Source organism: Clupea harengus, chromosome 2, assembly GCF_900700415.2.
Source record: "Clupea harengus chromosome 2, Ch_v2.0.2, whole genome shotgun sequence".
NCBI classification, from domain to species: Eukaryota; Metazoa; Chordata; class Actinopteri; order Clupeiformes; family Clupeidae; genus Clupea; species Clupea harengus.
In genome coordinates, this window is record NC_045153.1 from 31,181,626 (window position 1) to 31,205,455 (window position 23,830).

Here is a 23,830-nt window from a genome sequence, read left to right on the forward strand (position 1 = left end):
CAAGATAATCTCTGTGAAGTTTGTTGTGAAGCCATCGCAACACTTAATAACTATTAAAAACTCTAATCCATTCTGATTAAAGCTAACAATGCATCTACTGCAGCTCTCAATCAGCACGCTGTTCTCAGATCTGCTGCCTGGATGCAGTAATTATCACAACACCATCCCTATTTAACACAAAAGCGTAAAACGACCTCTGTGAAAGTCCATTTCTATACTGAATGTATTGGTCATCAGTAACCTTGTATTTATCACAGTTGCATCCTTTCGAGCTGATGAGCTAAATCTCTGAAATCCTTGGATGAAATGTTTTGTCTCATGCATGTGGTATGCGCTAAAACAATTCCATGTTTTTTGACACAGATAAATGATTGCCGTTCCTGGCAAATTAAGGAAATTTGTAGTTTCATCTTTCAGTTATGCCAATGGCTCATCTGGATGGCAAAAAAATGGACACAGACAAACTTTCATGACGACACACAAGAGAGCCACAATTAGGTCTCTGCATGCATGTTGTTTTGCAGTGAGAATATCTGGAGTAAGGTCTGCAGTCAGGCGGGAACACACTGCTGGCTGTGGTGGTTGCTTAATCGCTGATGGCCATCAATCCTGTTCCCACAAAGCAAGCAACCAGTGAAAATGCCCCCCTTTTACAGCCCCTGGCACGACCCGCTGGCCATTTAATTGGGCACCGTCCCTCTCCGGAGATCCGGCCAAGTTTTATTTTAGTGAGGCATTGTTTACTTCCAAATGACAAATGAAGAGTGGGTCACACCAATGAAACAGACAATCACAGGGAACATCTCACAGCAACGCTCCATCAAGCAGGACAAAAAACAGTGAGAGAGAAGCAGAAGAGGCCAAGTTCACCGAGGCCTTGAGAAACATTCCACCTCCTCTCTCTCCGGGCTCGTGTTTGAAAAGCCAGCCATGTCAACCACATTCCCAAAATGTGTTTGTGCGTAGGAAAGAGGGGTGTTTTCAGATTGTGCTATTGTCGTCTCTGTGGTGAGAGGGCTCAGGAGGCTTGCATTCTGTGCATTATGAGATCCTGTGAAACAACGAGTCAGAGAAGAGTACTTCTCCCTAGTAGTTCTTCTAGTAGTAGAGTAGCACTCTCCCAAAATACACAAGGCAGGACAAGAGAAGTATGGTAGTGTGAGTCTGTGGACAAGCACAGCTCTATACAAACCCCTTTCCTTGAAGCTCAAAACATTGCAAAATAGCCAAGAAGGGAAAGTAAAAAACTCTGGCTCCTGCTGTTTTAGTTTATAAAATGAACAGTTTCGACCGCTTACACAATAGGTGGTAAAAATCATTTTTGCCCACTTCATAACTCACAAAAATGGTAGAATCGCTTCTCCAAGGGCATGGGGTTTGAAATAGCGTTTCATCCTTTATGGTTTCTGTAGAAAACTATATTAATGTCATGCTGTCATGGTATATTATATAGAATCATGCTGTTTTATTGTCACATTTTTTTTACTTCCTACGAGCCTCTTGACTAACCTATGCATCACTCTCATTCTCATCTCCAAGAGGCTTCCATCTTTGACATTGTAACCTCCGATCTGTTTTTCAGGAACAAAAGAAACTGAGTTTATTTCATTCAGTGAGATCTGCTGGAATGTGAAGCATGTCGTCCCTAAAAGAATAACATGGCTATCACAGACAAAAGACAAAGACAAAAATGAACAGTTTCATAGAGCAGTAAATGGCCAGCGCCAGTCTTTTATCACAGTGTCGTTCCACTTCTGCTCTTGAGCCCCGTGCTAAGAGAACCAGTGATAAGAAAGACAGTTTTGGCTGCTTTGGGCGGGTCAAAGAAGCAGTATTACATGAAGACACAAATCAAGCCTTGTTGAACCCTGCTATGAATGAAGATGTTCTTCTCTCGCCGTCTCTTTCCCTCCCTCAGTCCATCGCACTCACTCATTGAGTCTCTTTCTTTCAATCACTCCGTCTCGTTGACAGCATGTGTGCTCAGTAAACAAATGAGATGAATGAAGGAGAAATCACATCCACGGTGGTCTCGCCTGCTGCAAGCTGTCTGTGCTTTCAAAGACACTCAGATGACCCATAGATGTAACAACCACTGTATATCCACCAATGATAAAGAAATCTAGGTCTATACTAGCAACGTGATATTATTAGAACAATTTGAACTCACACTGAACATAGTGACTTTCACTGTCTTTGGCTTTCTAGCTGGTTTATGGTAAAGGCTCACTGAGAAACAGAATATTTCAGAAATACCTCAGAAATACTACATGGTTTTACAATTGGACAGACATCTTTGGAGACCCATGTCTGCATTACGATATATGTTTCTGCACTTTTCAAACAAGCAAACAAAACTCTGACATACTGTTACTTCAGGATGGGTCAGTATTCAGTAACTTCAAACCATCCCATGATAGAGACATTACTCACTGGCTGATCATCATCATAACAACATCATTTTGCTTCATACTTCCACTATCTCAGTTTAGCTCCAGTCAGCTACCCTAATGCATAGAAATAAGAGCTTAGTTTATTTTCTCTTTTCGTTTTTGAGGCAACAGTAAATAAGTTACAATGACATCTGCAGGTTCACCATCCAAATTCCCAATGTTAACATGAGAGAGTATTTTCCTTTTGCAGCATCTGCAGATGCTTTCAAATGGTACGCCATTGAAACAGCCCTTGAGGATCCTTAAAATGGTGAAAATGAGAGGTGTGAACAAAATTGTGTTTCTAATTTGTTTACTCTATTCATTTTGGCTATTCTTTACATTGACAGAAGCATCTCCATTTTCAGGTGTGTGTTTTTGTGTGTGTGTGTGTGTGTGTGTGTGTGTGTGTGTGTGTGTGTGTGTGTGTGTGTGTGTGTGTGGTTTGTGGTCTGCATGACTGCCTGAAACAGTGGGCCAGTGGTGTCAAGACCCCCTTGCCCCACCCACTCCCCACAACCCCCCAGACCCCCTTAGCTGTGTCAGCACAGTTTCTCCCCTGCCTGGCCGCGCTGTAACAGCATATTAGTTCACACTTTCATCACCAGCACAGAGTCCTTGGGGAGAACTGAGGTAGGGGGAGTGTTGCCAGTCGAGGGGGTCCAGTGACGCCTCCTCTCACAAAAGGCAAAGCAAACAATGACTGGGCAGCCTCCAGCCCAGGCCTGCTTCACAGCAGCCTGGGAAAGCATCCAGGGACCATGGCAACAGTGGAATGTAGATGTTCTAAAGCAGTTTCAATGTCTACTTCACGTCATGAAACCTTACCCTAAGGTTTCATGACAACAACAACAACAACAACAACAATAGTGTAAGGGGTAATAATTACCCATGGATAGCAAGTTCTGAAATGGATCAAAAGGATTTTGCTTACAAACACACTAGGGAAAAAACACAACAACCCAAAAATAATCAGATGGCCTCTTTTGCAGCTGCCCAATGTACGAGCAGTTACATAGCCTATTGAGTTATGATGAACAATGTATCAGCTAATGTCTATGACATCACTTTCAAAACAGCTATTTGTCATTCTTGTTAAGTATCTTTCAATTAATCTTCAATATGATAAATCAGACTTATGGGAAGGCTGTGGCAAACCATTTAGCTTATTTTGAATGACCAAGAAACTTCTCCTAATTGTATGGTTCTGACATGCCAGGTCAATTAAAAAAATCCCAGAACACACTGCCAATGGGGCTTTCTTTTTTACGCTTATCTTATATTAACTAAAGCAGCAGTTATTAGTCGTTGATATGTCACTGAGAAACTGCATGTGCTCTGGGCAGCATACAGTTATAGCCTATAAATTGAGGAAATGTAGGCTATTATTGCATTGTAGTCAGACCAACCTACAAGTCGAAAGTTATCAAATAGCCTAGCCTTTACCTCAGATGAAGACGTTTTGTAAAATCGTCTAGTTGAAAGCCTGATTGGTAGGGGTTGGTAACGTTCTGTTGTCATGTTATAAAGCCAACTATATGACATGCCGAGCATATTTTACAAGACAGGGCTACTTTGCGGTCTTTTACCAAGAGAATTCAAACATCAAGTGTGAATGTGCATAATTGACCTCAATAGAACCGTTATAAGACTGATTTATGATAGGCTATAGGCAAACGTATGGCATCCTGACAAACCTTGACTGGAGAGCTCCGTGTGGCAATGGGCAAGTCGCGGATGGCCGTTCCGGGAGGAGAAGCAGAGATACCGGCTGCACATCCGAGCGATATGCCGGTGAGAGAGGGTCTTCCTCCATTCCTCGGACGCTGTTTAATTCCGTCCAAAAGCCGTACCAAGAGTATGTTGGCTGGTAAATCATCTACACCGCAATCTACTAGTATACGGCACTCAGGGCAGCGCAACTCGTTGCGGGAACTCAAGATGTTTTCGAGGCAACGGCGGCAGAAGGTATGCTGGCAGGGCAATACTTTGGCGGTTGTGTCCAGTCGTTCCAAACATACAGAGCATTCTAGTAGATCCAGAAGCGACGACTCGTCCATTTTAGTCTATAATGCTGTTGTTGACTTCAGACGATTTTTCTTGATCTACATAGAGTGTTGCCGAGACCGTCCAATACATACTGGCTGCTCGCGAACATGAGGTAACTCCCCCGACTGGAGCTCAGTCGTTTGCTGTTTCTCACACAGCTGTGCAAAAAGTGAGGTCACACACTAGGCTACATCAGCGCACAGAACTCGCGCACACACGGCTATGAACTATGAAGCTACAACTAGAAGTGAATCGTAATGACGCTTTCCTGCTTGTACTAGAAATATGTTAAGTACAGCCCGGAGCAGCAGTTTACATCAGTGCGGACTAACATACAACACTTCCAACAGAAGGCAATAGCAATGACTCGTGACAGGCTCAGAGCCGGGCTGAGATAGGAGAAAGCGACTTGATACGCACATTATAGCTGAACGGAGCGAATTAAATGGACCCTTTCCTTTACTTGGTTCCCGCAGCGCGTTCGAAAATGACGTGTGGACTACTGAAAGTACCATTGGCTACCTGTGATTTCCCATGGCGTAATTTTGAATTAGGGCGCGTTGTATCGAGGCCTATCGACGTTTCACGTAACGTTAGTCAAATGGAATCGGTTATAATAGCGTATTAAAAATAAGAATGGGATGAACATATTTCGGGATGTCGACATAGTACGTTACCACTAGGAAGAAGTGGCAAAAGACCAGCTAAAAGGCACTTGATGTGGCTCGTGTCGATATGTCATGCCATACATTTGTTTGGTGAAGTTTGGAAAAGAGTGTCTGAATAGAAATGGTAGGTCTGTCAGTGTTTATACCTTCAATTATTCATCTAACCCACACACAAAAAAACAGCTGGACCCGCTGTTACAGAAGCAGTGTAAGATCAGATATGAATGTGCCAAACCAAGGCCTCACGCCGCATGTGGAGGCCAATTCACCCTGATATTATAACAACTAACTTAGGCAACACCACGTTTAAAGAGACAGTCGGCGATTAAAGGATATTAATATTTGAGTTCAACAGCCAATCAAATGTAGCCTACACCCCTCCTTTCTGTGCCCCTGGAGTTGTTTATGATTCGGTCCGAGCCACTATGTTTGTTTCCCATTTACAGCGCCAGGATTGTGTACGAACACCGCAGTTGTTGTTGTTCGTTGTTGTTGTTTGAGCGCACACACTGAACAGAGAGCTAGTGCACGTACGGAGCAATTCGCTGAATTTGACAAAAAGTGTCGCTTAAAGCGTTAAAATCGCCTACTCGCCTGGAAATCTTAAGATTTTTTTTGTATGGAAATGCCTATGGAGAAACAATGAAGATGCATCTCTGAATTCAATATAAAGAAATGGTGTTCCTCAATACCTCGTGGCCGCCTTAACAATCAAGAAACTGATAAACACCTAAAGCATCAAGTATGAACCTGCACAGAAGACACAAGAACACTGGTGAACTACTGTCGTTCAGATATAGGTTTTTAATAGTAGATCTTTTCACAACGAAAACCAGTGACTGTACATTTAATGTCAAATGAATGAATATGTAACTACTGCCCTCTGCTGTGAAAATATTGAATTACAGCCTTGGAATCGGCAGTATCAATAGCTATCTGCAGTAGGCCTACTGCACTGCAACCAGAAAAAGTAGACGTAGTCAGTCATCAATCCGTAGAATATTTTGATATAGTTACATTTTTGTCCCTACAAATATAAAATGTTGTTCATTTATCACTGAAGCTAGCATATTCAATGGGTAAGAGACATTTTAAACATCCAAATTAAATTGAATGAAACATTCGGGTATACATAGTGAAGTGACCCAGTTCTGTGCAGTAAACACTAATTACTATATCCATATTCAAATTCAAAACAGTAATGACTGTTTTCATGGGCCAAACCACTCTCTTTTGAACTGGTTGGAGTAGCGTCTGCTTGTTAAAACATGTGCAGTTCACAAACTCAGTCATCACAGTAAATTACAGTTCCTGCAATACAGCAATGGAGCAGAGGCCAACTAAGTAGTTAACGGAAATGCTGCAAATATAAAGACTATTAAGTCATAGATATCCTGCCTTGGCAAGGGCCGGATCCGTCCTCTGCCACCCACGTGGAACAGTAGTCCTCTTTGGGATCCAGACAGCCCGGTATGAGTTGGCTTTAGGCTTACATTTGATTCATGCAGCTCATTTATTCACATAGCTGTGAATTGCTGCACATCTTAACACTTGTCTCAATGAATGTCTCAAATGTTTCAAACTGTGATTTAATTAGGATTTTGCCAGCAGTATGCCCACAAAACATTTCCTTGGGTTTTACTCCTTCTCTTTGTTTAATAGTTTTGGCCTTGTCTGTTATTCTAATCAAGGACATTTAGATCATTTTAAATCTGGTGTTTGAAAATGTTTTGCTTCAGAACATATTCCATATTCCCTCCGCAGAAACAGAACGTGTCTTCACTGAGAAACCTTTTCTAATCAACACACTCACACTCAATAAATGAAAATAGTACTCACTATTTCAATGAAATCCTAAGCACTAGTAATTACTGACCACATCGGTACAGTTTATCACTAATCTTACATGCATCATATCATCATATGAACCAACTAGTGTTGTCTTAACAGCATATTTCACAATATGCCATCTTTTAATATCAAAGACCTATCTTGAAGGAAAACTGTATTCAATTGTTGTGAATTTGTATTCAACTTTATGAACTGGAGTTTTGAATGTAGTAAACAATGTTCAGCTTGTATTTGACAGTGCTGACTGTGTATGCTTTGCAGATAGCCACGTCCTTCGGCCAGTGGAAGTAGGTTAGCCGATGCTGCAATTTCCATGGCAACCATTTCTTTGCTGAAGAGCTGGTTTAGAGCATGGTAGAAGAAAACTGGTACTTTAAAACAGCACATCCAGATACGCCATTCTCCAATACAATTCCTAATGCAAAGGTTCTGTTTTTGTTGGAAATATAACACCTATTGAAAACACTTCCCTCTTCCCTGCCTTTGAATATCTTATATGTTTGGTTTATTCTTTGGTGATAACTTATGAAGTAACCTGGTCTAACAATCTCGAGGCCCTTAACTGAATAACTGATGGTTATAGATGGTGAAACCGGTTGTGTTGGAGTCAAAATACAGGTCAATTTCAGATGCACAGAGACCAAAGCAAGAGAGAGAGAGACTGTGAAAGAACAGTGCTGGAATTTCATACCTTTTTCACCGCTTCGCTTCATCTTCAACACACAGGAAGAAACCAGCTTATTATAATTATTGGGATCAATGGATCCGAGGTTTGTCTTGTAGGGTTGCCAGTGGTTGAAATTGGAAGGTTCCAATGCTTTCAAAGTGTCTTTTATCCGTTTTCCTGCGGATGAGCATGAAGTAGTACCAGGAGGAAGGGGGTACAAACAAACTTGTTTCCCTGGGCTCAACTGGTCACTTCCTTACCCCGGGGAAAGTCCAGATCTACTGAATGTCCAATCCAAGCAAAAGGCGCCCATGGCACACCTGTTTTGAATTTCAACCAAAGGGAAAAAACAAGATGCTTTCAGCACATCAACGGGTAAACAAACACTAAATTATCCACATACCGTTTTTCACTTTCATGTGTCTTGTCTTAAGTTTTTTTCTTTTCTTTAATCGCATGTTGGCAACGTTAATATTACTATAGCAAACATGTCCACAAAATGTATTTTGATGTCCAGCAGCGTGCGAGCTGTGTGGGAGAAATCGTACCATTAGAAAGGCTTTGAAGTTTCTTTTTTCAGTAGTTATAAACTATGATGAAAGGATGCAGGTACGCTATTTACTGGGAAACAAAATACCAAAGTAAGTAGATAAAACAGACACCCAAACAATAAATGTTCTTGATATCTGACACTCAATCTCGTCAATTATCTTATAGGAAAAGCAGCCATATAAAAGTAAAATGAAGCGCAACCCAAACATACAGTCCGTGTGTTAGCCGTTAGGTGGCGAGCTTCGCCAGTGTGCAATTCAGTTGTCCCGTTTTTGTGTACCTGAGTCAGGTTGATTTTGTCCACGTTTTGGGCGGAGAACATCCTCGATTTTTTTTATCGAGGAGGAGCCTTACTCTCAGTAACCATGCTCTTCACCAAAAAGGACTCAGAGACTTCGGGAGTGGATTACGCAGTTAACATAATATTGTTTTAATGGTGGTAACTATCCCAAATTAAATTTATTTCATTTGCTGTGCTATTTCAAGAGTCGTTGTGAAGAATACAAACATAACTCGTCTACAGTTCTCTGGAGATCTCAACCGTGTACAACTCCTGCCTGCAGGTAAGGCGGCACGCTGAATTTTTCTGGAATGCTATGGGATTGTTTCAAGGCAGGGAAATTCCTAGATCATTTAAGTGGCAGACACACTTACTTAGACGTAATTTTATATTTTAGAGACGTGTCGGCTTATGGGTTACTCTTAACAAACACGACAAAACCACTGGAATTGGAGTCGAATTGTAGGTGCTCTAAATAATTTTTCCTTTTAAATGCGATGACAGTCTTGGATTGGACAGAGTTGGACTTGAAACTGTTGTAACGTGGTAGTGCTGATGAAATAATTTGAGGTTTTAGTATTTATTCATCCTTCAGTCTTTATATTGACTGGTCAAGAATTAAGTTATCATAACTGTTCATTGAGCTATTCTACCACGTCTTTATTGCTTGTGTTGATAGCGTTCATCCCTGGCTGCGAAGCGTCCCGCTGACTGCTCCTCGTAAACAGTGGGGTTCAGGGAGGGCGCCGTTGGAGTTCTGGCCATGCATCCACATCTCATTTAGGCAGTCTAATTAAAATTGCGGTTGCGTTTCCGTAACTCTCCGCTGTTGATGAGACCAGGCGTGATGTGCGGTTTTCGTCTGAATCCAAAGCGTAATTATTTTTCTGGTGCCGCCTGTCTGTCGCATTGAGCGAGGACCTGGGGGAAAGTCCTGCTTGGAGACAGTGGAGCCAAAACATGCACGTTCTTGCCGGTCTTCTGATGTCTTCCCTGGCTTTGAACTACTACTGCTCAGGGTGGAAATAAATCCTTTCTTTCCACCTCAACGAGCTCGAAGCTCCTGTGCAGGATCATTTTAGGCTATCCTATAGAACTATGTGTTAATAGTATAGTCAGTGGGGTCTTCAAAAGGTAGAGTGGTTTGTCTTTCAGCGATGCATTAGGCAGGCTCATGAAGACACAAAATCACTAGACTTGGTGGATGTTAAAAGTTAGGATGTAGCTGACAGCACGGTCAGCCAATATTCAAATCAGCCAAAAAACATAAACACCCTCTCATGATCTCAGGCCTACTCTACTGTCAAATCACCTTAACTTGGATGAATGTATTGGCAGGATTGTACATCAACAAGTTTCATAGATAATACTGTAACATGCCACTGGGCGGAAACAAGTGGTCTCTCAGGTACCTAGAGAGGGGCTCCTACGCTGAAACAAGTGGTCTCTCAGGTACCTAGAGAGGGGCTCCTACGCTGCAAGCCTATGAATGATTGTTATGTGACTGTGTTGAATCAGGGTTGAAAGATCATGACAAATGCAGGATGCATTATGGCTATAAGTAGTCTAGATGTTTGCATTAACAATGAGAGGCCAGACAGCATCATCCCTTGTCACTTCCCTCAGACACGGTGTCTCTTCTATACATTCATTAGCATCGCTGCAGGAGTCGAATGGACAAAGTAAACAACTAGCAGGAGTTTAGGGCTGAACAGGCTATCGCGAGTCTGTGTGAGATCAGACGCAAGGAGCCGATGAAAGACAGGCGTGTGCTTAATGCCGCTGTCTGAAGCAGGGAATCAAAGACAGTATTGACACAAGCAGTAGTTCAAGGTGGGAGAGGCTCCGTGTCTTCTTTTCATGTGCACTTTAAATGTGTTTTTATGGCGCTCCGAGAAGAAAGCTGACAGAGACTCTGTAATTAAAGCAATCAAAAGATGAAGAGAGATTTGGCTCCACGGTAAACCAAAGGAGCAGAGACAGACCATAGACCCACAGCGAAGCATCTCGAACCTGAAGGACTGTGCATGTTAATACGCTTTTTTCTCAGCACAAATGATTAGCATTTAGAGATGTCCACTCCAAGAGGACAACTCTTTAATATTATTACAACATACATTTTTTTTTTTTTTTAGGAAAATTACTTTTTGTTCAGTTGTAGATTAGCTTTCATAATTGAGTGAAAACATCTGTGAAATCTGAAATCTGTGCAAGTCATTTTTGTTTTAAACACGATTATAACTGACCATGTTTTCATTATGCTATTTTAATGTGGACCCGTCATGACCAATATGATCAAACTGTAGGGATTTAATGTTAAGGTTGTTTATTATCAGAATAATGGTGTCACTTTGTTATAGTACTGGGAGAGATTTTCATAAGCACCTCATATGTTATACATAAAATGTATTATAGTAGGTCATTAATTAATCTGGTGTGGGATGTAACACACATGTATTTGAAAACACTATGCCTAAAACACGAAATGTGACGACTTACATTTGCTTACATATAAAAATATATGGGAAGCACATTTTTATATGGGTGTGTTTTTTTTGTATCATATGAGGTATGAAATCGGAACAGCCTTTAGTCTACCAGGCACTTTCCCAGTTCTTCAGTGAACAGTACTGCAGATAAAGCCCCATCAAAAACATCAATACTGGTGTGGCAGTTCTTTGGTGGTGTGCGTCTTAAAGACAGTTAAAGTCTGAGAAGCGACGAGTAGAAATGGCTGTTTATTTGCTCGGCATGTCGGTAGTGTAGCCAGTGATTGAACTAGCTTTCACTTGTTTCCACTCTACTGGCAGGAAAGTAAACGCAGTTATTTCACTTGCACTTCCCATCATCCAATTTCAAAAACTGTGCCACAACGTCAGATTTTCCTGAAAAGAGGTGCAGATTGCACCTTAAATGAACGAATGTTAATGATTTAAAATTGATGAGACTTAGATGCAATCCTGTTTAAAGATACCCTGAGTTCCGAGGATGGGAGCAAAATGGATTTGATTTTTTTTTATTTGATTGCGTTGCCCTTGTCCAAGAGGTTCTATGGTTCCTCTTGTTGAGGACCATGTTAGAGAATATATGCAGTGGGAGAGACCTCCAGTGTGAAATGAGGAGCCCCAGTAACCCGTCCTTTGGTTTGTCCTTGAGGTTAAAGGCAGATTGATTTATCCCGAGCAGAGGAGACAGTCAATGGAAAACAGACGTTCACTCCAGAAGGAACACAGGGCTTCCAAGATTACAAGAACCTCACTTAATTATGCTGTTTGTTTAATTGTCATTAGAAATGAAATGCTGGGACTGAGACCAAGTTTTTTTTTTTTTTACTCTCCTGATTTCTGCTCTGATCAGTGCATTTTGAAAAGCAGTTTCCAAATCAGGCAGAAAGTAATTAGCATTTGAGGGAATAAATATCAATTTTGAACGCTAAACTTTAGGGAATTAAAACTCATTTCCGTCCAATCTTGTTGATGACAAAGAACATCTGCTTTCAGTCAGTTGAAGAATGGGGATGGAGAGGCTCAATCAGTCTTTCTTTGCCAGCGCTGAAACTGAACTTTGCAATGGGGTTAGGAGCTGTAGATTGGCTTGATATAGCCCCTGGACAGCAATCAGGCTGGATCTGCCACTCAGTGTCAACACTCAAGAGATGTTCTCAGACTCCTCCTGAAGTGGGAGACAGACAGAAACACTCCCTCTCTTCAGTGCTGTCAGCACGGAGGATGCAAACACTGCTTACAGCACAAATCTGAGAGGTTTGTTTTCTCTTGCCCCTTTCCTTCCGTCTTGGTATAAATGACTTGAATAGGATGACAATTGCTTTGACTGGCCTCATGGACCGGGAATTTCCACAAGGTCTTCAATCAGGCTTAATACTGACATTAATGGGCTTTTTATTTAACCGTAATTGCTTGTTTGTCTCTGTGTGTTATGGAGTCGGGCCACATGTTCTATAGCGGCTTTCCATTGAACTTTATCAAACTTTCATTTGGACGGTTAAGTTCAGGCCAGTAGTTCACAACCCAAGGGAGTTACCTATCATCAACTAATAACTTAGGTAAGACATCCTCATGGCTATGGTCAAGGGGGAATCATACAATTCATCGAGCTAACTGTGGCTGAAGAGAGAGTGGACATAAATTTCCTTCTTCCTAATTCAATTGGACAGTGAACCCCCCGATTACGGCAGGGGTAATAATATCTCTTCCTTAATCCTTCCCCAAGGAATAGATATTTCAGTCTTGTTAATGATAAGGATAATGATACTCTGTGTATTTATCTTAGATTATGTGGTCGTTATAAGATTAATAACCTGAGGCTGGGAGTCTGCGGTCGACTTTCAAAAGAGGCAAGTCCCAACAGGGGCCGTGCAGGCGGAGGTGTCAGAAGTAAATCTGCTCTTCAAACATACCGTGGCGCATTCCAGCCCCAGAGAGCCGGGTCTGCAGTGTAAAGAGCTGGTGCTGGAATCTGATGAAAGTGCTTGGGCGTGTGTGTTCGTTTAGTCTGATAATGAGAGAGAGGCTCAGGGGCACAGTCATTTGGCAGTCGCTTCACTTCCTGTAAAAAGAAGTCTTGTTTTTTTCAAAAGTTCACTTTTTTGTCTCTGTCTCTCTCTCTTTCCTTCTCCCTTTTTTCTTGCCGAATCCTAGCGCCAAAGGGTCTCCAGTAGACAAACACTTTCAGCAGGACCGGTTGTGGTCGCTCTCCACAAGGATTCGCACAATTAAAGCTCATTTCAGTTCAGAAGCCAGGTTTCTGTGTGGGGAGCCGGCCTCCGATTAACAGGATCAAACCTGAAGGAGACATGGGGGACATGACCCTTCCCTGTCGGAAATCAGCCCACATATAATGCCCCGACAGAAATCAGCCCACATATAATGCCCCAACAGAAATCAGCCCACATATAATGCCCCAACAATTTTCACATCAATTACATTGAGAAAAGATAGCGATCGAAAATAACTATCCCACACTTACTGAGTTTTGTTTTCCTGTAGTTTCAGACTTGTTTGAATGAAAGTTTTAATCTTATAATATTAAGTTTCAACTTCCACCCTATAATGTATGTTATTTTACTCAAAACAGTCAGATATATATCTGTTCATTGTTTTGTTTTTTGGAATCACTGCTGCATATGAAGTGGTTTCACACAATGGCCTTTTTATTCTGCTTACGGTTAGCAAGAACTGCAAATGGTTTCTTTTGAAGAGCGAAGCGGTGCTTATGCGGGTGTCCCAGCCTCCATTATTCAAAGAGGGTTAAGGTATCAGTGGGACCCCTATGGAACTTTTTCTGGATCATTAAACAAAAAGTATTCCAATAAATAGAGGTGTCTCATGCTTTAGCAGAGTATCTGCATTCACATCAACACAGAAAAGTACTTTATGCTCAGAATGGGAGTAAATAAGTATCTTTTGAATATGAGACTGAAGCCACACTGAGAAAGCCCGTAACTCCGGTGAGCTTGTTGTTTCTTGCATCTGTGGCAATTATCTGTCAAAGAGACTCCATGAGAAATTTACTCAGAAACAATAATTACAGTATGTCTCAGTTTCTTACACAGGTTCACAGCAACTGTGTAGGTGTTTGTCTTAGTTACAGTAGAAATCACACTCACATACTGCATAGCGTCCATTTGCACAAGATAAGACTTTGATCCGCAGAATACTTTTGAAGAAAAGAATAGAAGATTTCAAACACATGCTGACTATAGTTTTATTTAATTTCACTTCAGCAGGACGTAATGTACTTCAGTTTTGTGCAGATTTCACATGCCACGGCTGAATGTAGTATTTTTCATTGACACCAAGACCACACATTGGCTGTGCTATTTTTCCCAACTACTACATCTAAATAAACAAAAATACTAACGAAAACTCACTCGGGCACACACACACACACACTTTATTTATTGATTTATTCATTGATTTATTTGCTTACTTTCCTACCTTAGTTACTTAACAAATACAGTACATTGCTTAGTTCAATGAATGAGTGTGACATATTCATTTCTTTAAATGTATATGTTACAATAGCAGTATCCGTAGGTGTCTGTGTCTGCCCTTGTGTGTGCTCAGGCAGTGAGTTAAGCCCACCTCAGAGAGAGACTTCCATTGTGTTGGAGGATGAATCACACGTCATTAGGAGCCCTTGTGTGGATGCACTCACCTGCCTTTAAGCAGTCCACCTTCAGCTCAGATCAGTGTAACCTCCTGTTGCTTTGAAGTTACAGCCTGTGACTGTGAAGGAAGCTGAAAACACTGCTGTAATTTTCTTCAGCTGGCGGTCAAGACTACCCAAGTTTTGGCTCGCTATGATTGATGCACGCCCGCGAAATAGTTCACGGTGTGATGCACATGATGGCCGTGGAGAGGAAGGATGCACGCCCCACAAGAAATGGATGTGGAACTGTTTTTTAATGCCAGGGAGACTCAAGTGTCACCTGTGTGTTTGATCTGGAGAGGGTTCAGCAGGGTTTGACACAGCAGATTATCCCATGGTGGAGTTGCCACCCATGGTGCAACGTTGCACCTTTGTTCAGAGACTTCTCCGGTCCTCACACACACAGAGAACCTCCTTCAGGGCTCCACACTCACATTGAATCTCCAATGAAAAACTCCACACACTCAAAAGTGCACATATGAACACACACACACATGTAATTATGTCATTCCTTTCATACATGTGTTTGTGTTTTCCAGTTATTTAGTTGTGTTGAATCAGTTATAGTATATAGCAGCCTCACAAACATCCATCGTGGAAAGTGTGTCTAGTCCATAATAACATAAGGGCATAGTTGTAAACTCAACAATGTTGAGTTTCTAAGATAGGCGGGCGCGCCACTGTGCTACAGGCTGGCACATAAATACATGATGCCATTCATCTGACAGATGTAATCCTATAGATGGATGGAGTTCATAAGCCCAGTACATTACTCTTGGATACACACTCTCTACCTGGGGGATGCTGAGCCCCAGCCAGGGCCAGAGCCAGAGCCAGGGGCAGAGCCATCTAAATGATGATCAGTCCATTTGGTGTGGTTTTGATATCCCCACTGCCTTTACCTTGTATCACCTGGCTACACACCTACAGACAGGGATATTTTATGTGTGTTTTATTTCGTGTGTGTTTTTGGCTAAACTACAGACATTTTCTTACTTGATAAACCACTGCTATTCTAGAATGTTTTCCACATTGCCTCTGTCTACTGGCTGATGTGGTGGATTGCACTGTGGTGGATTGTGCACCCTTCGAAGTATTGGAAAGCTTACTTTTAACTGGCATTATTTGTGCCACATTTTCCTACCATTAATGACGGACTGATTATAGAGAAACTTAAATGTCAACTGAAACCGGCAAATGGAAAAGAAGGAGTTCTTCTGCTCTGGCACCTCGAGTCCTTGTGCACCCTCCTCAGATCAGATGTTCTGGCACCTCGAGTCCTTGTGCACCCTCCTCAGATCAGAAGTTGTGGCTGTGTGGCCCCAACATTCAGTCTTAGCTGCAGGTCTCACCTGTCAGCTGTCAAGCATGTAAACACAGCAGCAAAACAAGGCATCTAGGGCCCCGCCATGACTGCAGGGAGATCCAGCGTAATTTATTGCTTTGGTTACAGCCTGTGCTCGTTCTGTGACGGTGCATGCCAACACTACTCAACTCCCCACCCCACCCCACCCCACCCCACCCCCACTGTTTATGTGGATTGGTACACAGGGAGGGGGTGCCTCAGCCTGCCCCATGGTTCTCCCCATCTCACAGCACCCCTCTGGGAAATGTGGGTAATTATGCTCTTGTAAAAACTCTGGGCTTACTTACGTCAAACAACTCGGTTACTACCAGCAACAAGTTCCTTCTGAGAACACTTCAATTAGTAGGAAGGATAGCCAGCCACACTAGCTGGCTCAGCTGTATTGTCAGTGCATGATGATCAATGCTGACTCATATGGTGAAACATTCATTTGGATACAGTCCAATGTTAAGGCAAAACTGAAAACAAAGAAAATGTTAACTAGTAAATTCAGGAAATCTTGGAAAATTGATCTCTGATCATGCTTAACCTGAGAATGAAGATGTAGATTTGCATGTCCCAAAATGCCATCTCTTTTCAATTAAGGTGACGACATTATTTATGCTGTAATGAAAGAAATATGAGTGGTGTGTTATTACAGCTCTGGGCGTGGGCCAATAAAAACTAGTCTCATGTAGGTAAGGCGTGCAGAGGGGAGGGTGGAGTCAGGCCTTGGACCTGAAACACACTCACTCACTACTGCCAGGCTGTTGCCATAGATCATTTAATCTATTTACTCCTTCTCATTTACAGGATTCTCATAAATACGGCAATAGAGAATATGGGTGTAATAAATCAAATGTCAGAGGGATAAGATGAGGAAAGAAGTAATGATCAGGTGGTCAGGTATTTGTTTTTGTCTGTACCATTACAGTTTTTCTCGATTGATTACATTCAAAAACTGGAACTTATGGCACAATGACCACAACCTGTAACTCATGTGCCAACTCCCTAAACCAATTCTGCTAAACTATAAGCACAATTATGTGTTTTAGACACAGATTTCAATTGTTAACCGCACTTTCTTCAACTCACAACACACAATTATCTGCTTTAGACACAAATTTCAATTGTTAACCACACTTTCTTCAAAACACTAAACACCATCCTCTCTACTTTGCACACTTCATCAATGCCAAAACCTCCTTGTGTTCAGACAGAACACACTGCTATTCAATTGGCAAAACTTCCATTTCCAAGGCTGTTGTGCAATTTGAAATCAAAGCTTTAGCAATATGATGGCCACAGGTTAGCTCCTGGTTTGGAGAACAATTGATGGCAACATTGAAGTGAGAGGTGATCAGAAAGGCAGAGGAGTGAGAGTAAGAGGAGGAGGAGGAGGAGGAGGAGGAAGAGGACGAAGAGAAAGAGCAAGAAGGAGAGCCATTATCTCTGATGAGATTCGGGCCACTGTGGTCAACCCCGTGGTCAACCATGGTTTGACCATGCAGGAGGCTGGCCAGAGGGTTCAACCAAATATAAGCCGCTTCTCAGTTGCATCCATTCTCTGGACATTCAGAAGAGGGAATAGGTAAGAAACACTACTATGACAGGAAAACACTAGTTTGAATGCCTTATCAGGAGCATAGTATTCTTGTATTTTCCATTGTACTGTATCTGTAAAATTATGTAAACAAATACAAAGTGCAACCATTGATGACCAAGACTAATTCCTAAACATCAATACAGTGAGCCTAGCCACAGTGGACTGTGTTCTAAGGCGGAACACCTTGAGAATAAAGCAGGTGTACAGGGTGCCTTTTGTCAGAAACTCCGACAGTCAAACAGTTATGCTATGACTATGTGCAAGTCATATACATTTCCACAACTGATTGCGTCCTATCAGCACTGACACATTACTCTACTGTATTGCAATCCAATCCAATGTTACAGTTTTTCTCGATTGCTTACACACATGAAGCATGCCTCGTTTTCTCAAAACTCTAAACACAAATCCCTAAACCACTCACACAAAATGCAACAACATTCACAACACTGTGTAGGTCTATTTCTGATAGCACATTGTCAATATTGTCTTGAGCTAGAACAGGATGCAGTAGTTTTTTGTCCTTTTTTATTTTACATTTTTCTTTCTTTTTTTTTTGACTGTACTGGCCTATATCCTATTGTTTGTTCTGTGCAAATCATTTACACATTCATTTGTGTTTGCTGTGATGTATAGGCTACAGCACTTTTGGAAAAAATAAAGAAATATTTTAGTTGTTACTGTATATTTGTGTGTTGTTTTATATTTGCGTAAAAACATTATACAGTTATATTTTACTACAGGAGTAAGCGTATAGTAACATAATGTTCCTGATAAGGCCTTCATACTGGTGTTTTCCCATTTCATAGTAGTGTTTTCCATTGAGCACATCAGTGTTCAATCGATGCTTAGAATGTCTACTCATATAATGGGCTGTGTTTGTCATTAGAAAACAAAGTACCCTTTTGAGGTGACATAACACTGTTTTGAAAGCAAAGTTGCCTTTTGCAGGATGTATAAAGGGTTTTGCATTTTGTGTGAGTGGTTTTGGGATTTGTGTTTAGAGTTTTGAGGAAACGAGGCATGCTTTCAAAAAATGTGTGTTAGCAATTGAGAAAAACTGTAAAAAAAAAAAAACATGGAATCAGTAATATGCAAGTTATATGCAAGTAAAAAAATAAATAAATAACCATTTTGGTTTACTTTGCGTTTGTGCCATAGGACATGCAAATGTGCTGAATCAACCAGATTATGTGGGAGCTAAAATTCAAGTTTTAGATGAGCCTAATCCTACAGCAGATTGTCTGCATATATGCACTGCGTACTTCTAAATGAGTCTGTGAGATTGGGCTCTGAACACTTGAATGCTTCAGTCAAAGTGGAAAAAGACAGAGAGGAGCTTTTTTTCCTCTTGGCTGAGAAAACACTTGTAGCTGCTGAGAAGAATGATATACAGCTCCTCCAAGTGTGAAAAACCTGAAGACATGCTGAATGCTAAATTGAGCAAGCTGTATGGTGTAGTCATGGCTGAGGGTCAGAATATTTCTCTGACACTGTGTGTGTGTTTGTGTGTGTGTGTGTGTGTGTGTTTGTGTGTGTGTGTGTGTGTGTGTGTGTGTGTGTGTGTGTGTGTGTGTGTGTGTGTGTGTGCGTGTGTGTGTGGTGTGTGTGTGTGTGTGTGTGTGTGTGTGTGTGTGTGTGAGCCACTGCTACTCTTGGGCATGAGGTAGAGACAGAACGTGTACACACACGAGCAACTGCCAGTCACAGCAAGGCTAAGCAATCAGCCTTAATCATGCTCTCTTTCTCTCTCTCTTTTTCTCTCTCTCTCTCTCTCTCTCTCTCTCTCTCTCTCTGTCTCTCTCTTTCTCTCTTTCTCTCTCTCTTTTTCTCTCTCTCTCTCTCTCTCTCTCTCTCTGTCTCTCTCTCTCTCTCTCTCTCTCTCTCTCTCTCTCGCTCTTTCTCTCTTTCCAGGAGCAAGACAAGATGGTCCAAAAAGGAGGACACACAGAGTCTTGTTTGCTGTCCCTGTTGTTGGTGAGTTTTGGGAGTAACCCTCTCTGCTTCCCTTCCCTCCAGCAGTGGCATCAGCAGTCTACCCAGCATGGCAAGAACACTGGCGCGGGTAGAAAAATGGACTTTAGGAGGGGGTTGCCAAAGCCCCCCAAACAACAAAGCCTTCTTTACTGCTGCAATAAGTGAGCTGTTTAATCTGTCTCCTCAACTCCCCCTCACTTGCACAATCGTTCTTGGCAACACTCCCAGGAGTTAATTTAGCTTGAGCTGTCTTAATTATACCCTTCTAATTCCTTCCCCAAAAGCACAAGGATTACAGGAGGTTAGGTGTATATCAAGCTGCTGGTCATCAGCTAAATGGGATGCGGTATTATTCAGTCCATTGCAAGAAAATGCCTTTGACGTCCTTTAACTGCTATGCCAGTAAACCTGAAGTCATGCCACATTTGGTTAGGTGCTCTGCGATAGCGGAACATGCATTCGATCCAAAACATTCCCCTGATGCCGACGATACACATCTTTCTTTCTTTCTTTCTTTCTTTCTTTGATCCACTACATTTGTTTTGCACAACTGTTTTGGTGTCTTCTGTTGCTATTTGTTTATCTTTCACAGAAACGCAAACTCAATTTATTTGCCCTTTGTTCTAACAGATATTCTGTGATTTATCTATCTGGATGTAAATTATTATGTTTATGGAGCGAGCTAACCAAGCATGAGTTGAGGCGAATTGAGTTTGTTATTTGCAGATTTGGCTAATTCACCATCTCCCTTCAAACACACACACTTGTTGATTTAGTTAGCCATGCTTGAGAGTCGTAAATTACCACGAGGCAAAATGTAACTGCATTTGATCGCGAGATGGCCGCCAAGCCATAGGTGAGTCATGTGACCTCCTTTGAAGAGGCTACATTGCTAACTATTGCGAAGAAGGAATGCTCTGCAATTAAACTTGAGCCCACTGGAGACTGCACTGGAGAACCCTCGGGGGCTTTAACACTTTTCCCCCTGTCTCCTGGCAAGGACATCTCTTACCATCCTGAATATGTCATGCATTTGGGCCTGTTTTCTGCGGCTGTGGTGTGTGGCTTCCCGGAGCCCTGTGTGACGTGTCTGTGACTTGTCTGTGAGGTCTCCCCTTCTGTGAGGGCCATGACTTCAGAACCATGTTCCCATCTGCCGGCTCCCACAGGCTACCCTGCTGCTCTAGGCTAACTTGAACCTCACGAACACAGACTTCACACAGACCAATAGTCTCGCCGTAAATCACTAGCGATCCCTTTATAGCGTTGAATCCACTGTGTGCCTCCACGTGCTGTGTATGGCCTTGCTGTGTTTATCAGGGCCATGCTGTTGCAGTTGTCCTCACATGTGCGTTAATCACACCTTTGCATTTGATGCTGTTGCTGTCAGATGGTTGGTGGACCTGCTCATTCTTAACTGCTCATATGTCCTTCCGTGACGTGTCTTCTTCCCTTTAAAAGGTGAATTTGGAAAAGAGAGAGAGAGAGAGAGAGAGAGAGAGAGAAAGAGGGGAGAGACAAGAAAAGACAAATTAAGTTTCTTTTTGAGTTGGTGCCAGGTGATGTCTGCTTTGCTGTGTTAATGTTGCCGTGTCCTTCTCTAGGTTTCCACACTACCTATGCTCAGCGCCGAGTATGCCAACTGTGGGGAGAATGACTTTTTCAACCAGACGAGCTGCCAACCCTGCCCTCCATGCCAACCTGGTCAGGAGCCGTACATGGTGAGAGTGAACACAACACTGCTTCTGCTTGTTCCATGAGTCACACAATGCCAACGGATGCCAAAAAACAGGTCGTTTATACACCTCGCTCAAGACCTGCAGTCTTGCATGACTCAGGTGTGCTAAATGTCTTGAAGCGTGCTTGTGTGTGTGAATGGGTATGTATGTGTAGAAGGGACTGAAAATGATAGAGTGAGAATGGGTGAGCTGACCTACTCCCACAGCAGGACTTCACTCACGGACCACCCAGACTGTGTTTACCTGCTTGAATGGTGCATTGTAAAATGATGGTATGAAGCAAAAATGTGTTCAAGTTTAAATGTGTTACAATAGTACATTTCAAGCTAATGCAGTGAGAACTACCATAGTGTTAGTGCAGAGTCTCTCATGACCACAGTGTATCTCTGTAGCTCTTCAATCCAGAGGAGTTCTCTGCAGTTGACATTAACTGTGTCTGATGGCCTGACCAGCGTGGAGCACCTCGTACTGTGAGCTTCACCACAGTGACATTAACTGTGTCTGATGGCCTGACCAGCGTGGAGCACCTCGTACTGTGAGCTTCACCACAGTGCTTACTATGTGCCCAAAGAAAATTCACTAAATGCTTCAGCTAACCCAATAACCCACACCCATCTCGACAAACCATTTATGGCACCAATGTTTCCCCTTCTTGACATTTTTACTGAAGTCTGCTCTCCATCTCATAGCGAAATCATTTTGAAGAGGCGTCACAGAACCGACTGTGGAAGACACACACATAAAATCCTAAAACATAAATCTCAAAAGAATAAACAACAACACGTATTAGAGGAAATTAAACCAAAGGGGCGCGCCTGAATATGTGACTCATATTTGAAGGACAATTGTCCATAAAAACAGATTCCTTTAGAGCAAGTGCAAGTCTCTCTCACTACTTCAATTGCAATTCATCCAACCTGTTATTGAAATAATCTGTGATCTCCTCATCTCCTTTTCATTAAGAGTGCTCTAATTCTAACCTGCTTAAGTACTCCCTGGTGGAGCATGTACACCACACATCAAACAGCACACTTGATCTGAAAAGTCAACCAACCCCTGCCCCCTTTTGCCGAGTCATAGGCAGTCTGCTTCAGGTTTGAAGGGATGAAAAAAAAATCAAACACAATGGTAACATCAAAGACTCCCTTGAAATGAAAGATGGCGCTCATTTGACAGTCAGAGTGCATCCACCTAGCGGTGGAGCCCATGGCAGAGGATGATTGATATCCCGTCTGAGTCGAGTCGCTCTGATGCCTGGAGCTGCACGTCCATGCGGGACCAGGGCCGCATCCTCCCTCTGCTGGAGAGGACAGCATGCTCATGCCACAATGCATGCAGGGAAAGAGAAAAGTAAACGATGTGGGTTTATCTCCAGTGGAGATGTTTGCTTTTTCTCTCGTGGAGAGACGATAAGAATGCTTTCATAGTAATGCATCTCAGCTGCAGTTTTATCTGCCAGTGTTTTTAGAAAAGACATGCAGTCAGATTTTGCTGAGGATTATCAATAGGTCCATAATCCCCCCGCCCTTCAAGACTGTAACTGAATTACACTTTTAAGTTTTTGCAGGTTCTTATGTATCAGAAAATCTGAACGCTACAAAGAGAGGCAGGAGAAATGAAAGGCAAAATGAATCTGAAATCCCTGGCATATTGCATTTTTGTCCAATTCAATAATGCTTGGGAGGCAAGGCATCGGAGAGTCTTGTTTTAATAAAGCAAGATAAAAGCTCTGTCTCCTTCTGAATATGTTTTGTTGTCCTAACTCCCAGAGCTTGTTGGTACATCTCGGGGCTCCCCGCATCCACTGGGTTGGAGGAAATTGATGTTGGGGGTTGGAGTCAAAGGGCTTTCAGACAAAATGAAGAGGAGTTATCTTAAACAGAGCCATATGGAAACTAACAGCAGACCCTACAAAAGCTTGTGTTCAAAAAATGACTGCTGTGGCCAATCATATTTCATTTCAAAACCCTGGAAAAGGAGGACATCAGATTGATTGCACTCCTGCTTGTCACAAGGGGTAAACTACAAAACAGAACTTTGAAATACTAAAACCGTATCTAAAAATAAAAAAGCTCATGATTTTCATTAATGACAAAAACACTTTTTCAAAGACATTAGACTTGGCTAGGAATGCTGTAAAGTCTATAAAAATGCATTGCATTATTATACAGTTATTTAGCTCTAATCTCATTAGAGTAGAAGGCACTTCATAGAATAGTAGTGTAGTAGTAGTATACTTCATAGAAGCCCTCTGTTATGTTGCTAAGGTTGTATTTTAGTAACTGAGAAAAAGTCAAATCACGTTTCTCTTTCTGGGGACTAATTTCTTAACAGCCCAGCATGCCTTGGGAGTAATCATGTTGTGTGAGTCAGCAGTCTGGATCCAATCGCCGGAGCGGCAGCACTTGTGTGAGCTGTCAATAAGGAATGAAGGCACCAGTGTGGGGGGTGCCATGGTTCCCTCTGTGGCCATGAACTGGCATTTTTCTGTTC

The 23,830-nt window shown here is 42.1% G+C and overlaps 2 protein-coding genes across 2 annotated transcripts in view; one reads left to right on the forward strand and one right to left on the reverse strand.

The window, feature by feature from the left end:
* Positions 1–5,163, reverse strand: part of LOC105898081 (E3 ubiquitin-protein ligase SH3RF3) — a 117,490-nt gene extending 112,327 nt beyond the window's left edge. Inside the window, exon 1 of the mRNA XM_031560840.1 lies at positions 4,130–5,163. Coding sequence (XP_031416700.1) covers positions 4,130–4,492 — 363 coding nt within the window. The 5' untranslated portion in view covers positions 4,493–5,163. The remainder of the gene's footprint in view (positions 1–4,129) is intronic.
* A 3,295-nt stretch (positions 5,164–8,458) lies between these two features.
* The window catches only part of edar (ectodysplasin A receptor), a 30,234-nt gene continuing 14,862 nt past the window's right edge, over positions 8,459–23,830 (forward strand). Inside the window, exons 1-3 of the mRNA XM_012825082.3 lie at positions 8,459–8,782; positions 19,536–19,598; positions 21,203–21,319. Coding sequence (XP_012680536.2) covers positions 19,548–19,598; positions 21,203–21,319 — 168 coding nt within the window. The 5' untranslated portion in view covers positions 8,459–8,782; positions 19,536–19,547. The remainder of the gene's footprint in view (positions 8,783–19,535; positions 19,599–21,202; positions 21,320–23,830) is intronic.